Here is a 27,754-nt window from a genome sequence, read left to right on the forward strand (position 1 = left end):
TTTTTGGCAAACCTGAAGTCACCTTTATGTACCAGGCAATGTAACTCATTTTAAAATACATTCCAGGATGTTTCTCTTTTTTAGAAAGACACAACTAAGCATTATAGACTCATGGCTAAGTATCTGCAAGAGGCTTACAGGTCAGGTCTTATTTTGAAGACAGCATAGTGCTCAAGACTCTTTTTTTCATAAAACAAATGTAATTCTGCTACACACTCAGGGGAAGGAAGTGGAAAAGTTCTAATCTGAGTWGGATTCAAGGATAGAAGGGATTCTCTGCCTCAAAAAGGGACATCATAATCTGATCAGGAATTTTTCATTCCCCTTCAAGGATTTGTCTGTAACTCCGATAACTGTTTAGAAGGCCAAGAATATGAGTTTCTTTAYTGAATATGCAGAAGAGGAGGCACAGCAGGTGTATGGGGCAAAGGGGAAATGAGAAGGAGAAAAATGCAGAAGGTATAAGTACCTAAAGCCAGCTGACTGACTAGAAAGTACATAAAATAAGAATACACATACCTGAAAACTTGAACGAATTCCTAAGAACACTTCTGCTCTGTTCCACTGTGTACCTTGATTACCACTTTGAGCCCACAGTTCAGATGTCACGTTACCARTTTTACTGAGTACCTGAAAAGCAAACAATTCCAGATCACAGAAAAGTATTTCTAATGCTAATTCTCTTCAGATTCATTAAAATTAAACAATTTTGCTCCAAGTATCTAGTAGAAGTTATCCCTATATCACCATTTAAAATTAAATGCAAGAGGATTGCCAGTGTAAACCATTACTCTTTGGAAAGTTTTCTTCAAGCTTTTCTGATCTCCTCAGGAGCATACGCTCAGCTCAGGGCCTTATCCGGAGTAATTTATTCTATTAAATTATCTAGAGTAAAAAGTGGCTAGCCACAAATAAAAGTTGCTCAGCAAAGGGTCAGGATCCATTTGTAAAACATGGAAAACAGCTCTAACTACCAGAGTAATGAAGAATATAATAGTACATGCATCTAATAGACTCCATTACATTATGTCCCTATAGCTCTGGGCTAGATTTAATATTCTATATGAAACAATCTTTTTTTTTTTTTTTTTCCTACAAATAAAAACCTATTCTTTCCATCCATAGACCAAACTTCATTTGTTTAGACAATGGAAGACTCACTAATCTCTTAACCTCAGTGAATGGTCATTGAGTTGGGTAAAGTTGATGCTTTTCCACATGAACACAAAGCCCTAAATATGTTTTGCTTTAACCCCTGGGGATCTGAATTTGGTTAAGTTAACAATAATGACAAAATGGAAGTTTGATGGTGTGTGTCAAGTTGTGTCTCCAGCCAGTACTCATACAGCTAAAAATCACCTCACCAGTTGCCTGAGCCCCCTCTGCTTTCAAGTGTTTATTGCTACCCCATGTAATCTTTTTAGGGCAGCCAAGGCATTTTTCATCTTAATGAAAAAGTGGCATTTTTGGAAAATTTATGCAGTTCCATGAGTGTTTATGGTATTGTAGAACAGGTAAGTTCTGCCAAGCAAATAGCAGAACCCTACACTGAAGAGCTGTCAATCCAGAGGAACAAAAGAAGCAGATGTAATATATTAAATAGAACAGAAAAACAAAGTAACACYTGGCTTTACAGACGAGAAAGAAGCTGTTCACAGAAAAAATGAATTTTAAGGAAAAAATAGGGATAATGAACATTGTTTTAGAGAATAAAGGGTACTGAAAAAGAAAAAATCCTCTTACATTTATATATACACAGTATATGAATAAGAATATAGCTATAAATRTGTGTCACTACAGAGGGATATAGACACATATTTTTATATACACAGTAGGTTACTTATTAAGGTTTACAACTTACATCCAAGGTTTCCTTGTACCCTAAAGCATTTAGAAGCCCTATATATTTTGATTATTTTGTAACTTGCTCAAAAAGTAGCTACTCTGGTAGAGCAACTCGACTTTGGTGGAGTTACCCATGCCAAATTAGATGGCAGAAACCAGAAAAAATGGTTCAAGAAATATTCACGGGGGCTGCACAATAAAACTTTAGCAAGTTATAGAAACACAGCAAGGCAACCATTCAGGCATATAGCAGATAGGAGAGTCTTCCGTATGACCTGGTTTGATATAGACTAACATTCAAAATATCAAAACTTGTAAATTAAAAATGTGGTGGTCATGGGGGATGAGATTGACAGAAGAAATCTAGTGATTTTCAACCATAAAAAGATGCATTMATATAATGCTGACAATATCTAGAAGAAAATAATGAATGATTGTCTAAATAACTTTGTATTCTGTATTATTCCTACATTCATTATTAACTGAAAAATTAAACAAATAAAAATAAACAATTAATTATAATGCTTAAAATTCAAAGATTTTGTGATTGCAAAGATTTTGTGATGCGAAGATTTTTTGGTAGGTCTTAAAATCCATTAAGTTACATCTGACAGAGTGAAGTGGTTGTCTCTCACGTTGGAATTGAGAAAAAAGTGTATATAAATTTGCCTTTTGTAGTGRTACTTTTACATTGTAATTCTGGAAATGACGCCATACGATTTGCTGTTACATTCTGCAAAACACTCGGTGGGCTTGCTTCCAAGTAATGCGGATTCCTAGGTTTTACAGAAGCTTTGGGACACTGGAGCAAATACAGGAAGCCAAAGAGAATCAACCTGTTCCCGGACTTTAAACTGAGGACAAAGCATCTTTATTCTGTGATCACCTACTAATTCTGATGAATTAGAATTTGTCTACTTGGCAAGTACCCTAGCATCTGCGTTATTTATTTGGGAGAATTCAGTGCTATTGCTGAAAAATGGTTCAGAAAAATGCATGAAAATCCAGAGCATGCTTCCTCTGAACATTTAGCAAATCACATACGTGGGATGTGGGACATACGTGAAGGAAATCACATCCTAATTTTCAGTTCTAATTTCAATAACATTTTAATTTTGTCTTCAAAACAGCTGATCTCAGGCAGCTTTTTACTGTAATTGCACTTTGTTATTCAGAGAAATTTGGATGTAACTAAGCTGCTGAGAATTTCTTTGGACAATTAAATTCACATGCACTGGCTTACGGATGCATCTGAAGTTCACTGAATTACTAATTTGATTCTGGGTGAGCATGTGATTGAGTATTTTATTTTGAATATCTTCATAATCAATTTCTGATGTTGTAGTTMTTGCACCAAATTCAGTGGAAGTCCCACCTCTATAGTTACTCAGATTTATGGCATAAAATTTATTGAGAAAAATGTTGCTGTTTATTCAGTCCYTTTGCAGGAATTTGGTCTGAACAAGTTGCATTTCCTTTACATAAATGCCTTTATTCTAAAATAAAAGAGTATGGATAAGAAATCTTGTTATGTTTAAKTTCTAGAAATATCTCAGTTTTACTTGTTTTAATATAATTAACCTTAGAAGAACATATGTTAATTTTTCAAAGGAAAAACATAGCAACATAACAAAATGCTAATTCTACAAAATTTCATCAGAAATAATCTGAGTGCAATCATTTTGTTTTCAGTGCTCCCATCACATACAGCCAAAAATGTTGATGTTCAGATATCTCCTGATGTTTGATGTTTTTAAGTGTCAAAGGTTATTGTGCAGTACACGGCTTTTTCTTGTACAGAAGCTCCGTTCATGGTATATTTACAAAGGTCATCATTTTAGGTTGYTGTAAAAAGTCACATTTTCCACAGCTCACTCAAGGTAATGCTTCCTTCAGATCATAACCTCTGGAGAGCAGTGGAGTGTTAGTAATTGCTCATTTTCATTTATTAGCAGTCTAGCTTTTAATGAAACTAAATGACAAGGCATGAGTTTTCTCACAGGAATTTCAGGCAGTAAAAAACCTCCAGACCTTCCCAAACCTTCTCCTTACCTGCAGAGAACCTACTGTTGCACCAGTCATGTAGTTCCAGAACACCATTTTGCATTTCGGCCCAGTAAGGGAGATAACTGGAGTAGCAATGTCAGCAGTTTGACCAAATTCTCCAGCYGAGCTGTCTGCAAACAGATACCAGCCTTCTTTGGTAAACCTGCTCAGAGAAAAGGGTTTTTTTCTTTATTTACAGAAAACATGTAATCATAATTACATTCCTGTATTAAAATGGTAATGGTTATATGRTTATACTAAAATCATATATGGTCTTATATTAAAATGGTAATACCTCTTTATACAGATACAGCTCCTTCTAGCTGAGTGTCTGGATGCTCTTTAGTTAAACAGCATATTGCTAGAGTCTCAAAAAAAACTTTAAAAAGTAGCTAGTATTTCCATATCACAGACAGACAAAGCAAAATACAGMGCTGGTGCTTGCCTTTACCCACCATGTCATACTCCTGAGGGTTGGGGCTCTGCTGTTGCTGTTTTGGTTTTGTCTGTTTGGCTTCCTTTCCTCAGGGAAATCAGAGGTCTAGACACAAAYGGGGCATACATGAATGTCCTCCTGGTTTGGAGTCAGGAAACAAAAAGACTTTGGGTGAAATTCTTTGTCCTGAGCTACTGGGGACTCTATCAGTAGCCAGGTACAGTATACATCAGACTTTGAATGTCTACAGAAGGACTGGGACTACAGTTTTTGTATTTTGAAAAGCTAAGTTTTGGCTCCTTAAAAAATTCATTTTCAAAATAAAACGTAGCTGTTGACCAAACAGAAGATTTTGCTCTCTTCAGTGGAGTTGCTAGGTACTCAGTACTCCTCAAAACAAAGAACTTTGCCAACAACAGCTTACAAACCTGACTATGTGACCTATTTTTTAAAAAATGTTTCTACCACAAATGCAGTCACTTTAGGAATAGCGCATTCTAACTACTATAGCATATAAAGTAAAACAGGTTAAAACAGGGAACGTTTTCTCTGTATTCACAAAGCAATTTTTTCTGAGAATCTGATGCTCTTAATTAATTCACTCATCCTTAGAGTCATGTATGCAGTTACTTGTTTCTAATATGACTAATGACAGATTGATAGCCTGCAAACAGCCTGATCTACCCTGGTAGCCCAGGGCATAGAATTTCATTCATTATCTTCCTTATCATGTATAACTTACAGYTGAACTTCAGCATATTTTTAAATGAAAGTCTCTCCCTTTCTCCTCTTGATAGTTAAGAAGAACTAAAGTTTCATTTTGTAGAAACATTAAAAACTAGTGATATACATAGACAGTGATAGACAGTAAATGGTCCTTAAAAATTCTTGCAAATCTGTATTTTTTTAACATTTCTTGTTACATAAGACATTGCTTCCCCCCCTCAGAAGTAGATCTCCCTCAGATCTCCCCATTAGAAAAAAAGGTTAAAAAGACAAATGTTAAGGTCATATCAAACTACAGAAAATGCTTTGGGTAGTTGAAAATAGTAGTCAATTTTGGTAATAGAAAACATTTTGGTACAGAAATCCCAGGGTGCTTCCTCCAGCAGGGCAACATGCAGTACCAATACTTCTGTTTAAAACGAGGTCAGCACACTTATTAGTTAACCAGCAGCAGCACATTTCTGAAGTCATTATGCGTTTGTTTGCGTTATGCAAAACCTTATGTAGCATGCAAGAATGAGAGAATTGTATTTGCAGATATTGGGAAAGATGTGTGTGCAAAACCTCCCCAAATGTAAAAAGGCAAAAGCGTGAATTATCCCCACAACTTCTCTTTAGCTAGAAAATATATTTCATAGGTCTAAAATAGTAATACATTTGTCCTTTAAATTTAAAGTGAAGCACTTAAAGGACCCATAAAATGAAAGAACTTATGCAGGAAATGCATATTTTGCAGATAGTTTCTTACATCTTAATTTGATGGCATGATATTTATATATATATATATATATATATATATACATATATGATTGACAACTGAAAAAATGAAGATTTTATATAAAAGCTCAGTAGTGTGTGAGGGGTTGCTCATGCACATATTCTTGGATAGAAATAAGCACACTACAGGAGAGTAGTAGTCATGATCAGGGTTAACATTTCTACTGCCACTCATAAAGTATAACAAGTTATTCTATGGAAATATCTTATTTTCTTACAACAGAAATTCCCAACAGTTTACAGTTTATTAACATAAAATCTTACCATATACAAATAGATATTTTTGAAGGAGGAAAAATTTGTTTGAAAAATAAATTTTAAAATGTGGGGCCAGACCTTCACCTGGTGTAGTTCAGAGAGTTACAAGTAAAATCACCGGGGACTGCTTATAAAGCCAAGAGGTATCAGTCTGGTGGTATTCCAGAGGCAAGAGGAATGATCTGGAGAAAAGAGAATCTTCTTCACAACCTTATTTTTCTTTTCATTTAGAAGTAGAAGAGAGAAGTGACTGAAATTTCTTTTTTTTATTTTTTTTAATCACTCTATGCTGATGACTTACACAGCTTTATAATTACTCTATATACTCACACCATACCTGGGAGAGTAGCCTAAATGTTCAGAAATAAACTATTACAGAATATAAGTGCAAAATASAGTAAAATGTATGCAAACATTAGGACGTTTAGGTAAAAAATAATCCCAAACTAAAAAAGAAGCATTTTTGTTAAAAAAGCTTTTCCTAATTGGCTACATGTAGTAAAAGAGATGATCCTTTGAAAATCACAGACATTGTAACACAGTGACAGTCAMGTAGTCACAGGTATTTCAAGTAAGTTTCTATCTGGTATATTCTCTTAGGTTATTGCTCTCCTCTCTGCTGAAAAAGGCTGCTATTTCAATATAGTAATTTCAGTAATTTTCAGTTTGTTATTATCCTTGGCTCTGAGTTTTCTGTCTGAGTCTTTCTTGAATATAAAAGAATACTGCTTCTCTCCAGGTTTGCAAAAATATTTTAAACTTCAAAATTTACTCTCAACTGGGAACTCATACCTTCAGTGGCYTGTAAGTGGCATATTTAAAACAAAATTCAAGAAGGCTAAGTAAAAATTGTGAAGCAGAATGATAAAGGGCTCCGAAATGCAGTAGCACCTATACCCCTCATACTTCCCATAATATTCCGCATTTAGTTCAGGCCTCCAGTGAGATTAGTTTGAATCAGTAAGTGGAGTACAATCAGCACTATGAGGAAATGCAGACGTCCGTCTCTTATTTGCTGTTCTGTCAGATCAGTCTTTGTGCTGAAGGCAGACCAAAATCACAGTGATGTGATTCACTCCATCTAGGTATTTCTGGCCCCATATTAAATTCTAAGAAAGGAAATGCCATTGGGATTTTTTGGCCCTTGCTTCACTCTKTGCCATAAAGTTATATTTAAAAATAGTAAACCTTATTAAAGTCCTGTGGGTGATACACTTGACTGAGTGCTAGCTCATTAAACAGTGGGGGAGTATGCGGTTACAGGAACACTAAGGGAATGTGAAGGAGTAAGGGAAATGGAGAGACCAGAAGGGGCTGGATAAATGTGTACAGCATCCCCATGTACATAACCTTCATGCCTATCATGGAAGTCCTTGCACTTACAATTGCAAAACTGAAATAATTTTGGCATATCCATGTTGTTAAGAGGAAAGCTTTTTCTAGTGCATGTAGCTAATATTAACTTGCTCACAGGGCAAAGCAATCGCTGTCTTGAATTCRTTCCACTGGCTGGTATAGCAACCTGCAAAGGATTTACAGGGAAATGCACACTGCTTCGGGGGGAAGAGCTTGGAGGAAGCAATAAGAAAYTCTGTTTACATGTGGTTGACATACTAGATTGCCTGTACCCTCTATGGATATGTCTTTTGTAGCAGAGTCAGTCAACATACATGCAATCCTCTATTCAGTCTGTCAAGGTAGTATAAGATTTCTTTAGAACTGGTCAATACATGTTTTAAACCAGCCAGTAGTACGCTTCCAAATAAGCACTCCCCACCTCATTTTTTTTTTTCAAATGAGACCTCCAGCCCAATGGAACAACTGCTAAAGAAATATTTTTTCCATGTGTATAAGAGCAAGCAAACCTGGCCTTGCACACAGTGCTTATATAARGGCTGAAATTCAGGTTAATATACAGGCTGCCCTATCAGGAAAGAGGGCTGGAAGATCCCAGGCTTGTTTGGAAAATTAGCCCATAGAAAGCCTCTTAAAACATTGGCAGCCACAATAGATGTCATTAAAATTTGATATTTACCCTTTGAAAGTAATTAATTTTACTTCTGTACGATGAGTATTCCCTATTACAGAAATTCCTATAACACTGCAATAATCCTAATTAATTTCAAAGGGTAAATACCAATATTTTAATGGATGTACATATTTCAAAATAAGCAACTGGGCTATATTTTCATACTACGATTTTGTTAACAATTAAAGTTGCAAGTGGCTTTTAATACACATTAGCAGGCATAYATAGAAGTGTCCTAGCTGTACTTCCCCGTCAAGCATTCAGGAGAGCATAAGGGAACTGAATACAGTAACTGGAAATTAGCACTGAGGGAAAGATCTGATTTAATTTAGTGATGGATACCTAACTTAAAAATTCAAATAACATAGGAATCTCTCAGGTTTTGAATGTGTAAATTCATCAATGTAACTCCCACAAAATGTGTGAGAATCTCTRATTTAAGTGCCTAGATGGACTTATCAAATGTGCATTTTCTCTGGTGTTCACTTAGAATGAAAACTAGATCTAGCTGGAAAATAACATCTTCATTTCATAAGTGAGTTCTGATTTCTTTCCAATTCTCAACAATAATAAGAATTTAAAAAARGAGGCAAATAAGAGAATGAAAATTCCTTAGAGGAATAAGCACCCGAATGATCTGCATAGTGTACTAGAAATGTTGAAATCCAGAAAGCAGCAGCTCCCATATTCATTTTATTTTTCCTGGATATATATGTCCGTAAACACTGTGTAGCATTTATATAGCAAGTCAGAGACCCACAGACGTGTTGAAGTTATTATGCATCTAAACCGTGATTCTCCAACACAATCTGTCTAGGGTCTGTCTAGTCAGAGTGTCCTGGCTGTTGTGGGTTTCCACGCAAGCGGAAATCCCCGACAAAAGGTCAAAAGCAGTAGGGCTCTAGATRGTATGAAAAACAGCACTCTCCTGACAAAAGTGGCAGGATCGTGAGGTACTGGACATAGCAGCAGAATGTAGGCCATCAAAGCTTACGTTCATGGTTTGAATCGRTCAAGGCAGTGGCTTCAATTTGCATTTACCACATCCCATGAACCCTGTATTGGAGCAGTGGGGCTGAGGGAGGTCAGTATTTTTTCTACTCTGTCTATTCCCTCTCCTCCAAGAACTTAGGTAATCATCTGCCAGAAGTTTTACCAAAGTTAAGGTGTTTTCAAGARAATTTCAGGTTCAGCTTAGTTGGGATTCTAGTTAGAAAATATTTCATCAAAGACTTCTGAGCAACATTCTGACATTATTGTTTCATAAGCTAAGAGGGAGTTAAAACTTTCTCGTTCTTTCTTGCTTATAGTGTCAGGGACCATATGCTACGAAAATTCTGGTAAAAAAATAAGTAGAGACAAAATAAAAGTCTATATTTCAAGTCTTTAAAAAGGACCTTTTACACTTTCTAGCATTTGTGATGAAGGTTGCAATAGAAATATAAAGCCTCCAAAAATCATTATTATGACAGTATTCACAAAGAAATGGAGAAATAAGCTAGGCTTAATCTTTAGTATGTAAATATAAGGTAACTTCTCAGATCAATCGTAAAATGGGAAAGTAGTGTACATATTGTGCGTATAGCTCCATTTATTTGAAATAAGCTTTAAAGTGGGAAACAACTATTGAAAAAGAGAGTAGGAACAATATAGAAATGCACTCATAAAAGTGTAAAGCTTCTGAAGTAAAAACAAAAACCTTAGTAGTTCCCTCAGTATTGCATTTGCCTAGAGAAATCACAAAAAGGTGGTGAAAAAATTTGTGATCAGGAAGGGAAAACGGCTTAGTATYTGAGCACTCTTTGCCTTCCTCGTACTCTGGGCAACAGCTACTCAATGCACTGACCATTACATGCATTATTTCAGCCAAAAGGTCACACATAATTTAAGAAGAAGTCTGTGGATAGCTGTCAATATTTTAGTGAAAACATATAATGTCCACGAACCTGAAGGAAGCGTGCCAGCTCATGACAAGCTTTATGAAAAGAATAAGACAAATATTAACTTGTTTCTTTAACATCTGTGTTTGGTAGATATTTAACGTCTGCACAAGAAATAATTTGATTCCTTATACTCTGCATATGATATAGGATGTCCTGTTACAGATCGTAATATGTGAACAGATCTTTTACAGCCCCAATCTTGCAATGAATGACTTGCACATAACATATTCGTTAGCTTCTGTAAAGTGCTATCCAGAATAAAGAATTGCAGCGATGAAGATATTATTGCAGAAAAAGAATCTATATGAAAAATTAAAATGTTATGACGTGTAACTTTCAGTAATCTTAGACGACAATATGAACTCCAATAACCTAATTAATTCTATTGCATGCATCACAGGAAGTTTTTCTCCACTGAATCCTTCAAACTGCTTAACTATTAATAAGTTTTCAACAGGCAATAATTCAAACCTGTATTTAACATCTAGAAAGAAAAGAATAAAATATCATAGGCTCCAGCATTCTGTAAAATTTTGAAGTCATTAAAAAGGAACTGAAAGTAAATGGTGGTCAAGAATGTAGATCTCCACCTTAAGCAATATGTGACAAATTCAAGATCAGACGGAATTAATTTCCAAGAAACTAAGTTCTTCTACTGTGATTTGAAAAGGGATGTTATACAGTCACCCTGCACAAATATTTAACACACATGCATAAAGAACTCAGAATCAAAAAATGTAATTGTCATATTATAACCAAGTGGAAGGAAATTTTCTAGAAGGCAACAAAGGACATAACAGAACTGTTTCCTGGTGCAGAAGCCATCCTTTGGCAGTGTTTATAGACAGTTAACTGTTGGATGTCAATAGACTTGAGTTTTTTTCATTGTTTTGGGGTCAGGATTATGCTTCTAGAGTCTAGTTAAAACTTTAATATTCTGTTTATTTCATATGTCTTGTAATCTAATCACTAAATCCTACTTCCCTTAGTAGGCCTGAATACAGTGTTTAGCAACAGCTATTACAAGAAATATTATAYGATAAGCAATTCTAGATAGAATAATACAAGAATACAAGTAATAGTTTAGTACCTATAGTATATGAGCATATATGAGCAACTACTTATGGTAGGTTAGGACAATTCAGCACTAGTTAGACTAAGTAGAAGCTACAAGATCAGAAAACATCAGAACTGGGGAGCAGATGAGCCAGGGCTATCCAGCAGAGGCAAGATTCAGAAAAAAAAACAAAAAAAATCTTGAGTRCTAAGTAGCTAATAAATTTAAGTTTTAATTTATTGAAATTTATATTAAAAGTAAGCTTATATACAACTAGTTTATACTAGTTAAGCTATTTTACTTTATTAATATACTAAAAAAACCTCCAGTGCCTCAACTACATTCTTTGTCCTTGAACCAATGTTCGTCCAGAGGTTGTTCTCATACTCGAGCCTTCCTGAAGCTTAGTTACAGAACTAAGTAAGGTTTATGCGCTAATAGGGACAGGAAAATCACTCTTCTTTAAGATTCTCTTTTCTCTTTAATGTAAGCATCACTCTTTCTTCTTTTTACACTTTTTATTTGCATCTATATTTACATAATCTTTATTTGCCTACATATATCAAGGCATACAGATTTGCTGCTTTCTATCTCTGTTGCATTATTCATTATTTACTGATTGTATTGCATGCCAAAGTTGCTATGCAAAATTATTTTCGTCTGTTACTGTGAAAGACTAGTCTCTTTGAGGAAGATTCTTTGATCTCCCATGATTTCCCAGCTAACATCTCAGGGTCAGCACCTTCTCCTAAACACATTTAAAATTGGATTAGGTCCAATGGTGTTAATGCAAAGCGCTAGAGACAAAATTTTCTAACCTATCTAAACTTTGGCACAAAAGTAAAGTACTGAGTTTCAGCAGTTAACTGTAACTGAAACTGAAACATCAAATCACAAGCCACATACTGAGACCTGTAATTTGACACTAAAGTTGGAAAGGAGTTTCAAAGAAAATCACCGTATATGCGAGGAGGAATTCTTTCACTAAATCAGACTGCATTGTATTTATTATCAAATTCTTGGACTCAAAATTCTAAAACAAATATGCTCCAAAGAAGTGCTAAGTTCTTTCACCATGATACAAGTTATACTACATAAATTTTGCAGTATAAATTCAATTGATGTCAATGTTTTAGAAAAAAGAATATGAATTCCAGAAAGAAAATGTACTAGCAACAGCTTTCTCATGAACAAGGAATAACCTCTTCACAGATTAATCTATTTTCATCATAAAATGAATCCCATTATTTGGCATCATAATAGAGTTTAAAAATATTTGAGTAAGCTCCCTTTTTCTGTGCAAACCCAATTTTGATTAAATTACAACTACTTGGAATGGACTAGTTATCTGATATCACCCTGCAGAAAACTTTTGACCATTAGTTTATACTTGCAAGTAATTAGTATTTCACAGCTACATATTTAAGTTGGACACACAAGTAATATTAATACATTTTTTCCCCAATGAATTGTGCAGAACTTGGAATTACATTTTCACTACACTTTTCACCTCAATTTTTTTCCTCAAAAAAATTACAATATTTGTTTCGATTTCTTTAAATACAGTGTAGAGATTGCTTTACCAAAAAGAAAAAATGCACCATCTTCATTGTCTTCAGGGTGCTTTCTTTATCAACACATTGCTTCAGGCTATATTAATATGTTTTAACTAAATTACTCTGACAACTATGTATGCTTGTAGATTATTTTTCCATATACATATCTGAACTTTGGCACAAAAGACAGAAGCAGACACTGACAAATGGATTATGACAAGCCAAAAGATAATATAAAGCTGAAGTCTGATAATACTCCAGACTTAATCATGGAAGATGGCTCAGTTTTTGTAAATGCCTGTGGAATYATCTGATATTCGTAGTTGAATTTATGGTTCCAATTCTAAAGGGACAGGAGAAGAGTATAGAAACCTTACACACTGTGTCTTGTGCACTGCAGCCATCCACACTTTATTTACTGGAGGTAGCCAGAGGAGATGCTAGATATTCTCAGAAATTCTCAGGGAAAAAACAAGAGAATATGTGTACTAATATAACCATATAAAAGTTAAATCCATTTTTGTTGTATAAGATTTATATATGATTAGTTGGGACTTATATATGATATATCGTTATAACTTCTTATCAAATGACTGCCTTCAGTAGCCACAAATGAAACTATTTTAGGGGATAGTCAGAAATAAATGACAGATTTTAAGGAAAGCTATAGTTATAGGAACCACTGTTGTGTAAATGTAGAAAACATAGACGTATTTGCACTCATATAGTAAGATTAAAGAAACATAGTGCCTGGCTAATAGTTCTACCTATTTCTAGGTCAGCAACTGTAACTGTCAATATATTCTTTGTTTTCAATATTGCAGTCACTTAGGAATTTTGCTCAAATGGCTGAATTAATTGGAGGTTTTGAATATAAAACAAAATGAGAACAGTCACAAGTCTCTTTTTAGTTTACAGGGGATGAATGGACCAGAAATATTGATTTTAGATCAACTTGCCCAATAGCCGGTACTGTCCATAACATAAATTTGATTTGACAGCTCCAGCTTTGGAGAGTAAGGATATTAAAGAATAAAATTTCTTACTCTTAAAATCATCTTTATGCTACTTGATACTCTCAAGGCAGGAGCATATCTGATGTGGTCTGCTCAGTGCAATTCAAGATTTTTATTTTGTTATTTCTTTAGTTTACTCAAGTCTTTATTCAGATCTAGTGTACACCAGTTCAGTTTGAGAAGAATCACAAGAATTGCATGCATATAAACACAAACTAGGACAGAGCCTGTGATACATATATATGTGAGAATACGCTAAATAAACTCTTCTTTACATAGAGAAAACATCCCCTTCCTTTCATTTTCCAATTTCTTGGCGAGTACTATAAACCTGTTCTTGGAGAGATCTGTGGAGCCTCTGAGATTTAATTTTCCATTTTTCACTTCATTGTAGATAAGGTTCCCAAGTGAGAAGGATATATAGATAAACACACACACACACACACACACACACACACACACACAGACTTGTATAAAGAAATAATACTTTTGAGAACAGATCTATGGAGTGTAAAAGCACTACATAAAGCTCCTCTTATGTTTAAATGTAACTATCTATAGTACTCACAGTACTCTCCATCGCTAAAAGACTCATTTTACATGCACTGCTAATAATTTCACAACATCTCCAAGCAATTCTTACTTTAAAAAAAAAAAAAAAAAAAGCACAACCTAAACAGAAAGCAATAACAAGTCCAAAATAAATATACTATGGTGGAATATGTCTAACTCCTCAGACACCCATCCACGTAAAATGACAAACACAGAATTGATGTAGTGAGTACTTGATGTGGCATATTGCACTGAGGTTTGGTTTGTGCCTTCAGGAAGATATTTCTTCTCAGGAATTACTATTTTTTTTTCTTTTTTTTGGAATGCAGATAGCTTTCTGTTAATGCCCATCAGTCCTTTAAAAATAATTCCATACATTTTAAACACATTTGAGCTGCTTTGGGGATTGCCTCTACAAAGCAGAGGCTCTGATTACACAGTAGAACTTGTTCAGAGATTTTTTTAAAAGAAATTCAAGAAAAAAAAGAAGGTGTATAAGAATTTCATTGCTCTGTGCATTGTTAATGTATCCCTTGCTAAAAGATCAAAAGAATCTCTTGATAGAAAAAAAAAAAATTAAAACAAAAAGCACATCTAAGCAGTCCAAAGGAAATTTTTAACAGTGCTTTACAGGAGAAACTGGAATTTTATAAATGAGGCTTAATTACTTTTTGTAGACTCATCTGGCAGTTGTTTAACTATGGGGAAAAGAATACAAAGGGCAAGTCTGTACTTGCAGAACAGACTGGGAAATGGCTGCCTATCAGTGTAAATTAGGAACTTTGGAGCAGTTAGCGATACTGTATAATCGCAGCAGAAGAGGTGAGTGAGAAGAGGTGCATCCACTCAAGTCTCTGCTTAGCCTCTCGGGACAGTTTTGCAAACTGAGCTGAGTGCCACACTGCCATACCACAGCTATCGGATACATAGGTTAATAAAATAGGTTACTGAAAGAAAGCTGGAGTAGGTGTATCCGTATCAGCTCTAATCACACCTGAACTACGGCACGGACGCACAGACTACAGTCAGGGAGGAAAGTGCACAATGCTGTATGGATCACCAATTTGATTAAACATTTTGAATCCTATGTTCATTCTCACATTAGATCAACAGAACATTTTGGAAGCGCTGCTTCAGAAAACAGATTTCTTGCTCAGACAAAACATGTCATTGTGCACTCCTGTAAATACAGTTGCATCTTTCTGTATGAATTATGCATTTGCGGATTTTGCAAGTCTCCAAACTCTCTGAGCTGTACATGTGTGTCTTTAAAAGTGCATAAAGCATGAGTTCCTTTAACAACAGAAACTGTCTTGTTGGCTTGAGTCAAAAAGAGAAAGAGAAAGAGAAAGAGAAAGAGAAAGAGAAAGAGAAAGAGAAAGAGAAAGAGAAAGAGAAAGAGAAAGAGAAGAATCAGAGAATGACTGATATCCAGAACTAAAGCCCAATAAACTTAGCTGCAAACAGTAAGAGCCATTATAGTTGAAGAGTAGGGCAAAGATTAGTAGGTTATTATTCAGCCTAATCCCTTTTTCCTTCCTTGCTGTATTCTGTCAGTGTCACTGTTCTTAGAGATTCCTGTCAAGATTCATCAGTAAGACTTAAAAGCATTGCAGCATACCAAACACTACACAAAACAAATGCCATGAGAGATGAAAGATTCCATGTTTTGGTCATAACACAACAATTAGTTAGATTTTCTCTATTGGATGTTGTAGTCAGATGGCTTCTAACCGACACAGAGCTGAGATTAATTCATGGCTTTTCTGTGGGTCCTCTGAACCTGCCAAACCTCATTAGCATTCTGTCATATCTCTGCAAATCCTCTGAGTCTGAAGGCAAAAAGAAACAATGAGTGAATCTCCTTCTCAAGTGACCAAGTCGGAGGTGAAAACACTACCACAACTTCTAATCATGATGGACATTAGTTTTAATTAGCCATTTTCTGCGTTACAGTACAATATAAAATTGCACTTGACTGTAGAAAACTCCTCAGTACCTACATTTTTGCTTAGTATCTAATGTCTAATAGTGTTGATCTTGCTACCTTATTGTCATACAGATATTTACCAGAGTACAAAGTGTTTTATCATCTGTGATACTTTACTAATACTTCCATGAAGTACTTGCACAAATTAGTCCATATTGAACAGCCACTTAGAGAACAAGCTTATACTAAGCTGCACTTTGTTCATAAAAGACTGCAGAGGAAAATCTCAGTTTTCTGAACCTTGATTATCTGAACTATTATTCTCTGAAAAATTCCTATGATTACAGAATGAATTGCCAAGGACATACTTCAAGAAATCTAGTGCTTCTCTTTGTGGCTGGCATGAGGGATAGTTCTTCTTTCTCCTTTCTCAATCTTCCTTTTTATACAAAGAAAACTTTACCTTTAGAGTCAATACATACCATCAGCCATGGACGCTGCAAACGAAACTTTGTGCATGTAAGCCTGTCTCAACATCACATGTGCAATGCTTTGCAGCTCAGAGCTGATCAGAGCGCTGTCCCCTTTACACAAAGCATTCCTCAAGTGAACTTTGCCACTGTGGAGACTGTAGCATTTGCAATGTACTCAAAAACGTGTTTCAATGTACACTTCAGTGCTAGTGTTATYATCTCACCTCTGTCAGGGTCAACAGCACAGAACAAGGGGGATTTGGACATGCAATGAAGTATAAGGATAAAAAATAGAAGTGCCGTGTATCCCCTCTGCATTTTCATTTTATTGTTGAACCTCCCCACATAGCTACAGTTAACTTTCTCTTTTCCAAAAATTTTTACATGAGTGATTTCCTGTGGGACTATAATTCTTTTCATCTATTTTGAAGCTCTTAGACTCTCAGCTTTAAAATAATTCTTGACTGGTGAAAATTGCTGGGATTAAATATATTATTTTGGTCTCTAATTTTTGTATAAATTTGTCTATGCTAAATTTTGATAGTGATTGTCTGAAAAGCAGACACAAAAGTGAGATGTGTGCTAAACATGCAGTTGTCAAGTGAGCTACAATTACACAGTAATAATTATCATGTGAGCTTAGAATTTTGGTTTCATATCCCTTTGGTCAGCCATTTTGACAACATATTTGGGTGTGAACTATCATATCAAGTGTTTACAGTGTTTTCAAGTAACAATCATATCCAGATATCACTACCAATTTCAAAAAAATCACGGCATCACTAATCACTTTCAAATAAAATCAACATAGGTAGTTATCCATTTGCTGACATCTGTACACTTAAGGTTTACTAATTAATACTTTCACCACTAGAGCATTTAGAAGCCTACTTGAAATAGGAAAGTCCCAGCTGCTAAGCAGTACTAAAAGAACGCTTTAAGAGCTCCAATTTCATATACGCGTCGTGGTCATTTCACCGCACAACGCCAGTGCTACCTAGCTCTCCGCAAAATCTGTGTCAGTCAGTTTGCAGCCAAGCCAAGGACAGCTGGGCTGCCGGGAATACTCCGGTAACGGCTGCTATTCACATAGCCTTGGGACAGATATGCAGGCAGAAGTTGTTCTGCCCTCTGTTTCTGAAGTCATTAGTTTCGCTCAATTAATGCAATTACAGGTTCAAAGGCTCCTACCTGCACTTCACAGTTTGTCAGTCTAGGTGAGGCCGGCCCAGATGTGTGTTGCATAGGAAGCAGATGGTTTGGGTCTCGGCTATTTGTAGGTAGTTTGCTCAAAGAAGTAATTATAAACTGCCCTGTAGTATGTTCTTGCATTAGGATGAATCTGATCGTTTCTACCCATACTTCTGTGTGTTTTACTATAATATGAAAATACACAGGATACAGTATTACAGCTTTTCTCATCTATATTTATGGAAATTTTGGGGAAAAAATGGATGGAAAATATATATAATATTTCTGTGTTTCAATTCAACAAAAGCACTACTCTATATTTCCTGCTATAGTACGGAAGCCTCATGCTCTCATTCTGCTCTATAGTCTAATAAACAAGGGGAGTGAGGAAACAGCAAAACTAAATTACATCTAATGTGAAACATCACAACAACAGCAATACATTTTGGAGTTGTCTAAAATCTGCAACTTTATAGATCATTCCCTTTCTCTATATAACAGTCCTTTTCAATCTACAGTTAGTTGCATCAAATTCCCCCAAATCTGTTGAAAAACAATAATACAATTTCATATATCACTGTACCAATGCATGTCTGTAGTAGAAATGCTGTGAAAGGATTTACTAAGGATAAATATGGTGCTTGTATCAGCTAATATATAACAATTATAAAGCAGTCAGTTTAAGATGTGACAGCTAATTTAAGTTTTTTATTTTAATGGAATTCAGCTTCTTTCATGTACAAAATCTAGAGATCCAAATAACTGCATAGTAATGAAATTCTTTTTTGCTGTTSCTGAATGAGGATTTTTGTATTTGGATTTTTCAGTAGAAACATAAGGTAATTTTAATTAAGTATTCAATCCAACTGTAACATATTAAACTGATTCTTTTAAAGTGATAACACTATAATATAATTCTCATTTTACACTAGTAGCAATACAGCAGTTCCTTTGCTTATTTTCAAATTGAGATCCATTTATGTACTCTGTGTCTATTGCCACAGAAAGTAAACATACCTACCACTTGAAATAGGCATGTATTTTTCCATTCATGTTTTTGAGCATCTCTAATGCTTTATAGAAAGCTCCTTATTTGATGGAGTTGAAGTATGACTTTGTAAGTAGTCTGTACTTAAAAATACATCTGCTAGTCATATTTATGAATTTTGACTCAATATATCTTAACTATTATTTTTAACTGGAGTATAAATTGCTTTAATTCTTTTTTTAAAAGTATATTTCTTATATTTTTTAAACTAGGTAAGGTCAAATCTCAGTGAAGAAAAATTAATTCTTTCTCTTTGAGTCAAATCGAATGAATATTTTCAGGAGCTAGCAATTATCATAAAGAAACTATATAGAATCCAAAACTGATTCAGAAATTCTCACTGATGGAGCAGAAACCTCTGAAGGTTTCCCCAGGCAACTGTAGGCCAGTAGGTCTCACCTCYATCCCTGGAAAGGTGATGGAACAGCTCATTCTGGATGTCATCTCCAGGCATACAGAGGAAAAGAAGGTGATCAGGAGTAGCCAGCATGGATTCACCAAGGGGAAATCCTGCTTAACCAATCTCAGAGCCTTCTCTGATGAAGTGACTGGCTGGGGAGATGAGGGCAGAGCAGTGCACGCTGTGTACCTTGACTTCAACAAGGCTTTTGACACTGTCTCCCATAACACCCTCCTAGAGAAGCTCAGGAAGTGTGGGTTAGAYGAGYGGACAGTGAGGTGGATTGAGAACTGGCTGAAAGGCAGAGCTCAGAGGGTCGTCCTCAGTGGCGTGGAGTCTAGTTGGAGGCCTGTGGCTAGCAGTGTCTCCCAAGACACAGTACTGGGTCCCATCCTGTTCAACTTTTTCATCAATGACCTGGATGAGGGGACAGAGTGCCTCCCCAGCTGATGATACCAAGGTGGGAGGAGTGGCTGASACASCWGAGGGCTGTGCTGCCATTCAGAGAGACCTGGASARGCTGGAGAGCTGGGTGGAGAGGAACCTCATGAGATTCAACAAGGGAAGGGCAGAGTCCTGCACTTAGGGAGGAATAACTCCATGCACCAGTACAAGCTGKGGGCTGACCTTCTRGAGAGCAGCTCTGCAGAGAAGGACCTGGGAGTGCTGGTGGATGACAAGTTGACCATGAGCCAGCAATGTGCCCTTGTGGCCAAGAAGGCCAATGGTCTCCTGGAGTACATTAGTTGCCAGCAGGTGGAGGGAGGTGATCCTGYCCCTCTCCTCAGCCCTGGGGAGGCCTCATCTCGAGTACTGTGTCCAGTTCTGGGCTCCCCAGTACAAGAGAGACATGGAGCTACTGGAGAGAGTCCAGTGTAGGGCTATGAAGATGATCAGAGGGCTGGAGCAYCTGYCCTATGAGGAACGGCTGCRARAGCTGGGCCTCTTYAGCCTGGGGAAGACAAGCCTGGGGAGGCATCTTATCAATGTGTATGAGTACCTGAAGGGAGGGTGTCAAGGGCACGGGGACAAACTCTCTTCAGTTGTCCCATGGGACAGGACAAGAGGCAATGGGCAGAAACTGAAGCACAGGAAGTTCTGCCTGACCGTGAGAGGGAATTTCTTCCCTGTGAGAGTGACGGAGCACTGGAMCAGGTTGCCCAGAGAGGTWGTGGAGTCTCCTTCTCTGGAGATCTTCGAGGCCCGCCTGGATGCAACCCTGTCTAACATGCTCTAGGTGACCCTGCTGAGTGGGGAGGTTGGACCAGAAGATCTCCAGAGGTCCCTTCCAGCCTTACTGATTCTGTGATTCTTTCAAAACTGAAGCATTAGATGTTCTTCCTTCAACAATAAAAGTTAATGAAGTAAATGAAAGTAAAAGTAAATGAAAATGCTTTGACAATGCCATTACTATTAGGTAAAATTCTAACTTGAAAACAATTATTGCAAGTGTCGAAAATACTAGAATGAGCAGAATGGGTAAAAACTAAGCATTCTATTTTCTACACAGTGAGCTGGTTGACTCAAATAGCCAGGCTTCCAAGCCGCCTTCTGTTTCCTTCTGAAAAACAGCTTGTTTGTCAGATGGACTGTAAATTTTTAGACTTGTTCTATTCCTTTCAGGGTTTTCTGTTTGCTTCCTTTAAAGTGAAAAAGAAAATTACCATACTTTCTCTTCAGTACATGTAAAGGGAATTAGAATCAGATTTTGAAGCCAACCTTTAAAAGTATGTATGCAAATATTTCCTTGTTTCTAGTCATATTTAGATATAGAAGTTTGCAGATTGGCTGAGTTTTCAAAACACTCACTTTGTTAACTGAAGTGTTAGCCATGAAGAGTCTGCTAAAAAGCTTACAACTTTCAGATACTGTTATCAAAAAGTATGGTATGCTGGTAGATTTGCGATGTCGACAGAAAAGGCAATACATGTGGTCTTAGTTTTCAATATGATCAATTCGTGCATTTCAGAAGGAGTCATCTGAATATTTAAGAAATTTGCAGAAAAATGGTCGAGACCCAGGTTTTGAAATATTTCAACTCAAAATATTCCAGCATTAACATATCTATACTTCTCATTGAAAAAGTTCAACAGAATAATATGACCCAGCTCTATTTTCCATGCACTCTATGAGACGACTCCGGATGCCAGAACTCACAGTTCCCATCAATGATCTTAGAAGTAGTATTTTTGCAAGGAATAACAATTCGTTATATCTTGTTGGAAATAGTAATGATAAAGACAGAAAAGCAGTACTGTGGAAGATTTGGTAGGGCAGCAATATGAAGTGATGTAAATTATCAGAAAAAAAGTCAAATATCCACTAAACTGTATTTAACTCTAATTACAGTTGTTTCAAAACTGTGTTAATTATTAAATAATAGCAGGATTCATAAGACCCTTTGTGGAGGTACTTGTACTTGGCAAAATGGCCTGGAGAGCAATAGCTAGCAGGAAAGGGAGTGTACACTGTGTGTGTGTGAATGGAAGTGTCTGAAAGGACATTTGCCCAACACTGATTACGTTAGTGGAGATGATGACCATCAGTCAAACTAAACAGAAACAGGGAACTACAAAGAAAACATTAAAATAAAGAATCAGCTTGAATAGCAGTATAAAATAAAGATGAATATTTGTAACAGTAGGGAGAGACCTTGGATTGGAAATAGCAGGAGTCAAAATCTAGTTTTGACAGTCCAGAAGTCACCTTTCTGGTACGGCAGCCTCTGCGTAGACCAAACAGAGCAGCCTCTCCACTGGCTGCTGCGAGCAGCCCTCATGCAGCTGTCAGGCTGAGAGTACGGGTGCAAGGAGGAGTGCCTTCTCATGGCATATGCATTAGCAGGCTGTAGGCAGCAGCATGTACATATGTCAAGAGCAGTTACGTCTCCAAATAGGAGGAATGTGCAAAACTCACGTTCATAAAAAGGAGCAGGGATGTTCTTATATTCCACACATCCTCTGGGAGAGGGACTGCACATGTATTACTCTGGGACAGAGGGAACCTTTGGGGTTCATTATTAATGACACTATATATCATTAATAAACCAGTATACTGCTTCAATGCTGTGAACTGAGCTGAGTTTTTCCCAGGGACAATTCTTATGTGGCTAAACACACAGTCCAAGAAAGATTACTGAAAAATTTTACTTACGTAGTATGATCAGTTGATGGGCTGTGATTTTCTTGCCCAGGGAAGAGATTTGCTCCTCTTCCAAGTCCCCACTTGAATACATTTGTGGAAAGGATGGAAACAGTTTCTGTCTCTTCTAAGGCTGGCTGATACCATCCACACAGGGTTTTGTCTTCAAAATTGCACACTTCACTTGCTTTAGAGATGAACAGGGAATATTTCATGTTTATATAAAAAAATTGGAATCATCAATTGATGTTATGATAAAATAAACAACATGGCAAWAAATATTATTTCAAACTATTATGCATAGTATTTCCTTTCCAGATAAAATATCAATAGTGTTCTCTCTATGTTCTTACTTCGGAGGCAGATTCTGTATTTGGAAATACAGCAAGTCTTTAAAACCTTGGTATCTACCATCATAGGCAGCTACCAGGTTTTAGACTGTTCTAATTATCTGTCATGTGAAATACACTGAAATGTCATATAAAATCACCAGCTCTGAATCTGAGAGCTGCTGCACGATTCTTTCTCCAGCCCTACAGACTGATGTTATTAGCTACTCATTGTACGTTATACACAAACTCCTTGACRGGAACACTAAAAAAACCCAAATAAGTATTTCAAGCAGTCTCCAAAATAGGTGAAAGCCACATATAATGAGGCTATTTAAAATTGGTGTCAAGTAGAGAATTGTTAATAAACAAATAAACAGTTGCCTGTGCCTCAGTTTTTGGTTCCTGAGTGACTGGACAGGGAAAGTGAGCTTCCTAACGTCCCTCCCTCACAATGCATCCTTCCTACAGGGATATTCAGGAAAAATATGATTTTTCACTTCTTCTACATAAYGAATATTTATTCTCTGGAATGCCTTCTGGAACATTTTACAGAAACTCTAACTTAACCTCTGTGATCCAAAATGACCCCTGTCACTTTCCAGAACTTTAGAACAGATTTTAATACATAACTTTAAGTGACTGCTGTAAGAATTATGCAGAAAAACAAGACCGTATTTCTAACCCGTGAAGCTCAAAAGCTAGTGTAGCTGAGGTAATTTCGGTATGAGTAAATTATACTGTGTTAGTAGAATGTGTCCTGTGCTTCCTCTCCTGGAGACCACAGATGGAAGATTAAGGAGGGGGAGGATGTCAAAATAGTTTTGATTTATAGCTTTAAAATTTTTAGTAAAGAAGCAAACTGCAACCAGTGCAACCAGTGTGATCTGGCTAGTTGTCCACATAAAGATTTGCAATGCTTCCTGACATTGATGAGAGCAATGGTATTGTGTTTTTTTTTTTCACATTTTATAAAATTACATTTTAAATGCCATTGAAAAAGCAAATCACTTCCTGAGAACATATTTCTGCCCTCAATAAGGATATACTAAATTCTTATCCGAGTACTGTCATTTGAGTGATAAATTGTCATCATTGCTGTAGTGATTGCAGACTTCAGACACAGCAAGTACTTAAAGTTGTATTCTCCATAACAGTCATCTCTTTCAGAAGGAAAGGATGCTTTCTAAGACAATGTAAATTTCTGAGGGAAAAAAAAATGTTCTGTCCAAAGGACTCTCCATTTACTTTTCAATGCAGGTTTTCAACGACTGGTATTTATTAACACTACAGGGAATTACCCATCGATGTTTATAAATCAGCCTAACTTCTTCCAGAGTTATTCCCTCAAAAGAAATAAGAAAAGTAACATTAGACTCCCTGCTGGCTGGTTGATTCTTCAGCCCTGAGAGAGAAGGTTGGAGTTCCCTACACGCTATGTAATGAAGGTAGTTTTAATCATAGTGAGAATCATTTAGCTTGCAATAGCAGATGAGGTCACTGTCTCTAGATGCCTGTCCCCCTCATTAATCAGTTTACGAACAGCAGTATTTTCAATTATCCTGTTTTCAGGCAAAAAAAAAGTTAGTAACCATTAATGCTTAAAAGCTATAGTGTGAACTGTGGTGACTTAGAGGCAATTAATAAACCTCTTAGATGTCTACAAAGTGTAGTGACCTCATCCATTGTCCTAAATTTACTGTTCTTATTTGAATGTCAGAGCTCTCAACAGTTTACAGGCTGGAACTCGCTGACCTCTTTGTAGAGTATACCATGCTGCATACTTTAGCCATAGGGAAGCAGCTGGGATTTTCGCTCAGAAAGCTAGAAACCTAACGCTAGGTTCCTTCATCAGTTCAGGATTTGCTGCCCAGTTAGACGGAGATCTCAAAGCAAAATCAGTCTTGTCAAAGGAACAAAGAGATGATAACAAAAGTGTCTTATGTCTGCAGTTGATTTTCACAGTTTCTTTGTATAAAAATACTTCCAATATTCATGGAAGTAGGACGTGAACCCAAGTCTCCCAGATGAGTATCCCAACCATGAATGAGACTACAGTTATTCTCATTTCCATTTTGGACTAGTGAACATCTAAAAAAATTAAATGTGCCATTTAATTTGAGAAACGATGCTCAATTTTAGAAATTGTTATGTATAGCTACCAATCACTGGGAGATTTAAGAATTACTTTCCTATTGCAGTAGTAAGTTAAAATAGCATATAAATAGCATATAAAACAGCATATAAAATGTCAAGTCTGTCATTAGAAGGCAGAAAATGAATAACATCTCAGATTCCCATCTTAAAAGCATAATGCTAGTTTTGGGGGAGTAAAATCACATTAAAAACAACACCTAGGTGCTAATACCAAATGAAAAGTATAAATATAGAGTAGTTAGAACAGTATGTTTAATATCCACAAACTAATGAGATAGTAAATTACAAGAGGTAAGTAAAGCGTTTGCTTACCACAAGGTGCTTCATCAGATTTGTCAGAGCAGTCAGGCCTAAAATCACACATCTGGATCATCTGGATGCAATTGCCAGAGGCTCTACAGACAAACTGCTCATCTGTGCAATTGTTCATGGGGAGCGTGGCGGGAGCTGAAGTTCCTGATGGAGTTGTAGAGATTGCTGGCAATTTTCCTTTAAAAAAGAAAAAAATAGTGACCTACAGAATTAAGGGAGACTAGTTTTCTTTGCCCTCAAGTCACTCCTTGCCCCCAAGAGCATAGCTTTACCAGAAATACAGCAGGGTGGCCAAGTAGAATATCTCAAATGCCACCTAGAAGGAACTGAACTGAATGTATCATAGCTGAGTTTCCCCAGTGGAAAGTACTAGTTTGGTCATGCTAGTCAACCATCATTTCCTCAACACCTGAAAGAATTTATTTGAGCCTCTCACTCGTCTTTCAAATTTGGCTGAAATTAGCCAGTCATTTCAAAAAACTAACACAAAAGAAACWGATAAAACAATCACAAAAAAATTAATTCCCCTGTGAAGCAAGGCTAACATTATTCAGAAAATAATGGATTTTTTTCCAGTACTTTGATTACTGCAACTGACTGTGGAGATTACTATGTAACCTTCTTACATTCTCATTTCATCATGGAAAAATTATTTTTTTCCATTAGAAAAAAGTATTTTGAGGTCATTATCTTGTTCTACCACTTACTTTCTGTTCCATTCAACATCATTACAGCTTTTTTCTAATCCATTGCCTTTTCCTCTTATTCTTTCGTGTGCACCTTCCTGCAGGCTAGCCCTAATCCCTTGAAAACCTTTGCTATCATWGTCCATAAAAGGTCTTTTCATTGTATAAGTCCTTTTATAAATTTAATCTCTAATGAAATGATTAGCTGTAATGCACAATTCACCTAAGTTATGCACCTGAGTTAATTAAAAAGTGTATATGCAGACTTTTGAKAGAAAATGTATCTGAGCCAGTAAGGAATCATTTTTTCTCTTAAGACTTGGAACACTAAGACTGATTATAAATTCCCYAGGAGCAGGAGCCATATTTTATTTTGTAATGTAGAAACCACATCTTTGACATCAAATAAATGATACACTAATAACATCCTAAGACTCAAACAAAAGATTAAGGAGGAGGAACCGTTTAAAGGAATAATTGGATGATATACTAAATGTTATCTACAACTCACAGTAATAGCAATAACCTTATTGGTCAGAAGTTTTTAAGTACAGCATTTATTATTAAAATTTTTTAGATGTATTGAATCCTCCTCTGATCAGTTTTRGTGAAATGTTCCTAGGTTCAGGAAATTTGGTTATAAACTGGAGAGGGAAGAAATTTCCAGAGTGGTTTCACAGCACAGGCTGTACACTCTCCAGGAATAAAAAGGAGTCCCTGCTCCTAATCCACCAGAACAGAAGAAATTTTGAGATATCGTAAGTACTATGGACAGAATCACCTTCTTTTTCCCTCTGGAAATAATCCATTCTGCACAACAATGAAATGTCATTTAGGCCAGAGCAAGTGTCATTGGACAGCCTGTAGTTAGGGCATTCAAATGATATATTGAAAATAAACGTGCAAGTTTCTATATCTTCAATATTACATGTGTGTGACTGTACCACTATGTGATCCAGGCAATCTCTCCCTGGTCAGTATCTGTTATTCCAAGTGGAACAATTCCAGCTGGACAGCCAGYAATTAATTCCAGGTTGCAGAGTTGAGACGTAGGAACCCAGCTTCATATCTCTTATCTAATTCATATTAAATCCAGTAGACTACACTGCTTATATTACCTGTGTTGCAGGCTATTCCCACAGACCCTTTAACTTTTCTGTCACTGGTCAGGATTTTTATGTTGTGGAGGAAGCAGAGGTGCTAAAATAGGGGCAGTAGGAGCTTGAAATGCCTCAGATTTCTCTCAACACTAAAAGGCTTTAAAAAAATTTATGGAACACAAAAACTCTTTCCAATCAAGTTTGTCTGTCATTATACCTGAGGACTTTCATCTTTCTAAACAAAATAATCTTTTTTTCTTATGTATGAACTTCGAAACTCTAACCCTCTGTACTTTGCTACTTTCTTCTTATTTTCTTTTTTTTTTTTAAATCTATTTTCATTTCTCATTTGTAAATAAGTTTGGGGGGGCTAGCCTGTCCTTCTAAGATTTTCTTCCTCCACAACCAGACACTTTACACTAACTGTGTATTAACCAAATTTGTTTTGAATTAGAGTTCATACTCAAAGAGTAGTAATAAACTTAGAGTTACAACAACAAAGAGTCGTTTTTAGGTTGTCATCAATGGTGTGGAGTCTAGTTGGAGGCCTGTGGCTAGCGGAGTTCCCCAGTTGAACAGAGGTACTGTTCAACTTCTTCATCAATGACCTGGATGAGGGGACGGAGTGTCTCCTCAGCAAGTTTGCTGATGATCCCAACCTGGGAGGAGTGGCTGAGACACCAGAGGGCTGTGCTGCCATTCAGAGAGACCTGGAGAGGCTGGAGAGCTGGGCGGAGAGGAACCTC

General features: G+C 36.4%; 1 protein-coding gene across 2 annotated transcripts in view; it reads right to left on the reverse strand.

Moving 5' to 3' along the window:
• The window catches only part of MALRD1 (MAM and LDL receptor class A domain containing 1), a 278,483-nt gene that overhangs the window by 163,546 nt on the left and 87,183 nt on the right, over nt 1-27,754 (reverse strand). For both annotated transcript variants that reach the window (XM_085318263.1, XM_085318262.1), the window contains 4 exons: nt 25,223-25,399; nt 22,437-22,611; nt 3,898-4,054; nt 520-630 (listed from right to left, as the gene is read on the reverse strand). In XM_085318263.1, the coding sequence (XP_085174389.1) occupies nt 520-630; nt 3,898-4,054; nt 22,437-22,611; nt 25,223-25,399 (620 nt within the window). The remainder of the gene's footprint in view (nt 1-519; nt 631-3,897; nt 4,055-22,436; nt 22,612-25,222; nt 25,400-27,754) is intronic.

This window comes from Rhea americana, unplaced genomic scaffold (genome assembly GCF_003343005.1).
Source record: "Rhea americana isolate MKP2758 unplaced genomic scaffold, rheAme1 scaffold_53, whole genome shotgun sequence".
Classification (NCBI taxonomy): domain Eukaryota; kingdom Metazoa; phylum Chordata; class Aves; order Rheiformes; family Rheidae; genus Rhea; species Rhea americana.